General features: G+C 40.7%; 1 protein-coding gene across 1 annotated transcript in view; it reads right to left on the bottom strand.

Moving 5' to 3' along the window:
- Positions 1-1,107: 1,107 nt before the first annotated feature.
- BNIP1 (BCL2/adenovirus E1B 19kDa interacting protein 1) overlaps positions 1,108-6,258 on the bottom strand; it is a 6,418-nt gene continuing 1,267 nt past the window's right edge. The window contains exons 2-5 of the mRNA XM_010002080.1: positions 6,049-6,140; positions 5,451-5,552; positions 4,609-4,727; positions 1,108-1,448 (exon numbers count right to left, since the gene is read on the bottom strand). Of these exons, the coding sequence (XP_010000382.1) occupies positions 1,252-1,448; positions 4,609-4,727; positions 5,451-5,552; positions 6,049-6,140 (510 nt within the window). The 3' untranslated portion in view covers positions 1,108-1,251. The remainder of the gene's footprint in view (positions 1,449-4,608; positions 4,728-5,450; positions 5,553-6,048; positions 6,141-6,258) is intronic.

Genomic DNA, 6,258 nt, shown 5'->3' with positions numbered 1-6,258 from the left:
AGTAAATAAATATTACAAGATAATCGACTGGTCACCTCTTCTCTCTAAAGATACTATTGCAAACTAACTACAAAGGTAACCCAGCCTCAGATTCCACATAAACTTACACACTGCATTTTCCTTCACATGGCATTTCTTAGGATTTATGTAGCACTGCCTTTTGAAAAAGTTCATTTCTACTGGCTAAATTAAGGCAGTATTTAACCATTCTGTGAGAATTTCCTAAACAAAATGTAAACTTTACCAGACAGCTCTGAAGAAACAATGAAACAATTTCCAGAAGACAAGGCAACATCAGTTTTAAGAACATCACAGTGCAATTTTTAGTACTTCAAGGTATGACATGGACTGTTGCAAGCTGGTATTCATGTTATTAAAGCAAATCACTTCCCATTACTAAAGCACAAGAGATAGGGAATGTAGTAATTGTAACATACTGCACTGAGAAAAAATCAGCTGTATGAGAAAGAAAAAATTTCAAATATACAACTTGGCAGTATTTTGCAAATATAAAGTGGAATTTTATAAAGAAAAGGAACACAAAGGCTTTGATTTCAACAGATTGGAAATGTAATTCTCAAATATATTGCACCAATTATTAGTAACAAATGCATCTCCCATTTTTGCTTTGGTGAGAGTCCCCTGAGGCCAAGAGGAGCAGAGCCAGGCTGCATGTGTTATGCTCCCAGAAAAAACACTCCATAAGCGACAACTGGTTTAAGAATTACATAGAATTTTTACACTGGAAGTTATTCAGGCTCTTTCAATCCATTAGACTTTGTTTTTAAACAAAACTCAGTTTACACTGATACAACAGATAGTTAATTAATGGCATGTATGCGAGTTTCTCTCTTCCATCCTTCCTCTTCTCTCAGCACCTCAGATTGATGTCAAAGCAACTTCCAGTCCAAGCCAAGGACAGAAGTTAATTTCAAGGCAGAATAAAGAGAGGTTGAAAGTTAATACTGGCACCTTTGAGTGCCTAGTTCCTCAAGTGTTCATCTTGTTCCCCAAACCTACAGGCAGATTGGTGTTTCTTCTTTCCACACCTGGATCTACCTGCTTCTTCCTGACTTCTGCTCCTTCTCTCTTAGTCAGGTCACATGCTCCATGGGGACAGTACAATGTCACGCCTGCTCTAACACTCTGTCAGTCATTGCTATATCCCTTTATTATTTTATTTAAAAGCCCTACCATGATTATGCCATCTCTTTCTGATCTTTTTTAATACTTCAGTCTAACTTTGGAGTTTTACAAAAATGGAAAGAGTCTTTTTTTCAAAATATAGAGCACGGTGGCGAGGAACAAGGCAAGGGCAAGAAAGATGAGCAGCTTGTCCGTCAGTTCCCTGCGGTTGTACTTTGTGATGAGCTTTCTCCCCAGCTGAATTGTCCCAGACATGGACTTAAATTCTTCATTTGCCTCCAGGATGGTTCGTGAAGAATTGGCTGAAATCAAGGGGGGGGGGAAAGAAAATCATCAGCTGGCTGAGCTTCAGAAACACCACGGCAAAGGATATAAGCATGCAATATTTGGCAATACAGATAGTGCCTGTGAGAGCCTCCTGGGTCAGACTGACTCATGGGCAAGACAAATGCAGACTGTTCTTGCAGAAGCTTTCACAAGTAAATAGTCCTGATGTGCTAAGGAAAAATGCAAAGCAAAATAAAGAGTTCAGAAAGGCTTACAGACCCATGTCCTGTTCCAGAATGTTTAGGTAACCAGATCAAACCTAGTTCATGTTTTTTATGAAAAAAGGCAGTGCTACCTGAGAGCTCACTGGAAGCAGAGTGAAGTAAGAATGCTGCTAGAAACACCAAATTAAGAGAGACAAAATCACCATTAGCATCACCAGTTCTAGCAGCAGCACGACAGGTCAATACTTGAATATACTAATTGCACAACTGCAACTGTTCCCTCAAGCCAGAGCAGTAAATCAGTGTTTTGGATGGGGTTGCAGAAAGTTAAAAAGAAACATGCTGCAGTAAAAGCTCCTTAATTGTTCAGCTCAAACAATTTAAACAGTTTTTAATAGTTATTTTTGACAAACAATTATTTTTTGTTTTGTTTTTCCCTAATAAAAAAGAGAAAATAAGCTAGAGGAAAAGTGTGTTGATTGGTCTTAACTAAAGATAGAACTTGAGAATATGCCAAAACAGCTTGAAGGAACATTGGTCCCTTTCACCTCCTCTTTCCCTGTAAGAAAACAAACAAGCAAACACACTGATGCTCCCAACTCCTCAGCCTTCCTCCTTCTAAATTACTGAGGAGTCCTATTTTTCTTGTATTACAAAATGCATACCCTGTACAACAGGGAACGCTGATAGATCACTCTGTAGTGAACTGATTGATTAAAGAAAGGTCAAACTCCAAGCATTGTCTGGTTCACAAAAACAAGCACAGCACAAATATGTCCGTAATATTTTGCAAACCATTATCTCCCATCTTCAAGAGGCACTGTGATCCAAGCGAAACAGAAAACTTGTTTCCCATCATTCATGACAAAGCAGAACTTCCCTACTTCACAGCTTTATATTTTTGCTGCACGCTAGGAAAGGACTTGATCAGAAAAAAGGAAATTCTAATGACTTATTTGAAATTTGCAGCTGGGTTTTGTAAATGACTTTTGATAGTTTTTTCCCTGATGAACTCCAACTGCTATTCAGTCAGAAATGGGGTGAAAAAGTGTCTGCCAAACTGTCTTTTTAATGGGAGAAGAAACATGCTACATTTGCATGAACAAAACCATGCCCAGCTGCCATCCTCAGATGGGGGCAGAGAACAAGGAAGGCAAAAGTTGTTACTTATCCCTGTCTTCAAACTGTTTGCCCAAAAGCACAGCTAGTAAGAGGCCCAGGCAACACAGATCCAACTTCTAAATACTTCATGAATCACCAGTTCTGCCAGGTCACTTGATTTATTGTCTTAGGAGTCTAAGCCAAAGACCTGGGTGAAATCTCGGTTTCACAGTCCCTGATGCTCTGCTGACAGAGCGAGTGACCTCGGGTTCAAGTCACTTGATCCCCCCCGTCTCTTACTCATCCCAGCTGGAGACTGGGTGAAAACAGTCTTCCAGCCATAATAAGTTTCTCCTGTGCATGGACTTGTACTTATGCTTTCATTTTCTCTGCTGTTACCAAATGCATGCCAGGACAGTAGCAGAGCAACACCAACTACGCTCTTAGCACCCTGTGAACTCACATTGCTTTTAGTTGCTTTTATGTGAAACAAAAGCAAAAGATCCTCATTCTGCCCTCTCTTCCTTTTCATAACAATGAAACAGAAACTCCAACAACCAACTCCATGCAATGTATGTTATTATTCTCTGCTTATGTCAAACTATTAGAGGAATTCTGCTGAACGGTCCTTTAAATAGCCTCGTAGTACATTCTCCTACAGGAAAGCAGGTTTGCACCATGCTCCACACCATGTCATTTTGTCTCTCCCCATCCTAAGTGAACTGGCAAAAGGTGTTTCCATCATCTAATCCATACCCCAACACCCAAATAACCTCTGTACCTAGGGTCTGCATGGTTTCCTCACTCTGCTGGACTTGCTGTGACATCATCCTGCTAATGCCCATCAGACTCTCCGTGATGTTACTTGCACTCTCTGCCAGACTCTTCTTTGTAGTCTTCCTGAAAAAGAAACAGAAAAAGTAAAGCAGGAAGGGATGAAATTACATCTCTGGGTACTGTGGGGAAAATGCTGTTGTCAGGGAGCTTAGAACAGAGCCTGGCCCCAAAGATCTTTGCCAACATATAAAAGACACAACTAGCTTTTACTGCATGACAAATTCAGATTATCTTCACTAAACAATAAAAAAAAAATATCAGAAAATACTAAAATAATGAGTCAAAACAACCATCTCAGTATCTCATGAAGGCCTGTATTTCCCTGTTTTTTCATCCATGCCTATACAGCTTCATGAGATGGTGTGGAAGCTCTGATAAAACTACTTTATTATCTTGGGTATCCCATTTGTTACTTCATGATACTAAATATGCCAACTTATTACAATTACATGAGCTTACACCCGGTTTTGCATGAGAAAACAGCTTGCATGATGATCCACTACTTGTTTAAAACCCTGATTAGCATAAATGTAAATGACAGACAGAAAAACTATGAAGGCTAACTTATCCCCTTCTCTGCTTAGACCCAGCCATAATAAGTTTCTCCTGTGCATGGACTTGTACTTATGCTTTCATTTTCTCTGCTGTTACCAAATGCATGCCAGGACAGTAGCAGAGCAACACCAACTACGCTCTTAGCACCCTGTGAACTCACATTGCTTTTAGTTGCTTTTATGTGAAACAAAAGCAAAAGATCCTCATTCTGCCCTCTCTTCCTTTTCATAACAATGAAACAGAAACTCCAACAACCAACTCCATGCAATGTATGTTATTATTCTCTGCTTATGTCAAACTATTAGAGGAATTCTGCTGAACGGTCCTTTAAATAGCCTCGTAGTACATTCTCCTACAGGAAAGCAGGTTTGCACCATGCTCCACACCATGTCATTTTGTCTCTCCCCATCCTAAGTGAACTGGCAAAAGGTGTTTCCATCATCTAATCCATACCCCAACACCCAAATAACCTCTGTACCTAGGGTCTGCATGGTTTCCTCACTCTGCTGGACTTGCTGTGACATCATCCTGCTAATGCCCATCAGACTCTCCGTGATGTTACTTGCACTCTCTGCCAGACTCTTCTTTGTAGTCTTCCTGAAAAAGAAACAGAAAAAGTAAAGCAGGAAGGGATGAAATTACATCTCTGGGTACTGTGGGGAAAATGCTGTTGTCAGGGAGCTTAGAACAGAGCCTGGCCCCAAAGATCTTTGCCAACATATAAAAGACACAACTAGCTTTTACTGCATGACAAATTCAGATTATCTTCACTAAACAATAAAAAAAAAATATCAGAAAATACTAAAATAATGAGTCAAAACAACCATCTCAGTATCTCATGAAGGCCTGTATTTCCCTGTTTTTTCATCCATGCCTATACAGCTTCATGAGATGGTGTGGAAGCTCTGATAAAACTACTTTATTATCTTGGGTATCCCATTTGTTACTTCATGATACTAAATATGCCAACTTATTACAATTACATGAGCTTACACCCGGTTTTGCATGAGAAAACAGCTTGCATGATGATCCACTACTTGTTTAAAACCCTGATTAGCATAAATGTAAATGACAGACAGAAAAACTATGAAGGCTAACTTATCCCCTTCTCTGCTTAGACATACCAACACCAACAAAACCTGAAATTATCACAGTTCCTAACAGTTTACATCTCCACAAAAGGTAAATGCACTCATAAGAGCAGATTTATGTTCCAGCTACAATTAAATCACTTCAAAACGTTGTGCCACTTCTATTTAAAACTAATGAGTACAGCATACAGTCCTTAAATCTCAGATCATGCAGTGGGACAGTTCATACCTTTGTCTTAAGGAGTCTCCTCCCTGCAGCAGCTGATCTTTCTCAGAGTTGTCAATAGCAATTTTGCAAGCTAGATTTGCTTTTCTCCAAGCTGCCTGATTGCTGAAATCACAAAAGTACAATGTTGTAACCTGATGATAACTCCTTGCAAGTGAAAACAATTTTCACAAAGCAGTCACCACCCGAGCACCCCAGATATGTGCACAGACTTTCTCTGCATTACACCACAGAATAACAATATACTGTCTTGTCAATTTCTTTTCCTAACTGTCTGGTTTATGGATTAAGGCAAGAAAACTGTGCCAGCTGTGAAGTGACACAGACCCTTACCAGCTGTCAAATGACAGACTCTCAAGCCACCTACTTACATGCTCAGCTGTTGAAAGGGACAGACCTCGGTTGGGGAATCAGGACAGGGGAGAGAAAAGGAGAAAGGAGTTCTACTCTTCCCATCCCTGATCCACACTTGGTCTTGGGCAAAACACCATCGTGTCAGCAACTGTGTTTGCAAAACAGGATCCGAAAGACGTTGTACAGAACTGATCACCTCAGGCAACAAGGAACCTGTAACCAGCGATTGCTGCCCGACCCCCCTCACCTGAGCATTTGTTTCTTATGGTTTTCCACTTCCCGCAGCAAAGCCTGTTTCTCCGACTCTTTATCTTGCTCCTTCGCCATCTGTTCGAGGTCCTTTAGTGAGAAGCAGAAACACGAACATCTGACCAACAACTGCCGCTCCTGCAACTCGCAGATCCAGCCCGGGCGGGGACGAACGGACCGACCCGGCCCGGCCCGGCCCGGGACGGAC

Source organism: Chaetura pelagica, unplaced genomic scaffold, assembly GCF_000747805.2.
Source record: "Chaetura pelagica isolate M959 unplaced genomic scaffold, ChaPel_1.0 scaffold356, whole genome shotgun sequence".
NCBI classification, from domain to species: domain Eukaryota; kingdom Metazoa; phylum Chordata; class Aves; order Apodiformes; family Apodidae; genus Chaetura; species Chaetura pelagica.
This window is presented reverse-complemented; position numbering and strand designations above follow the sequence as displayed.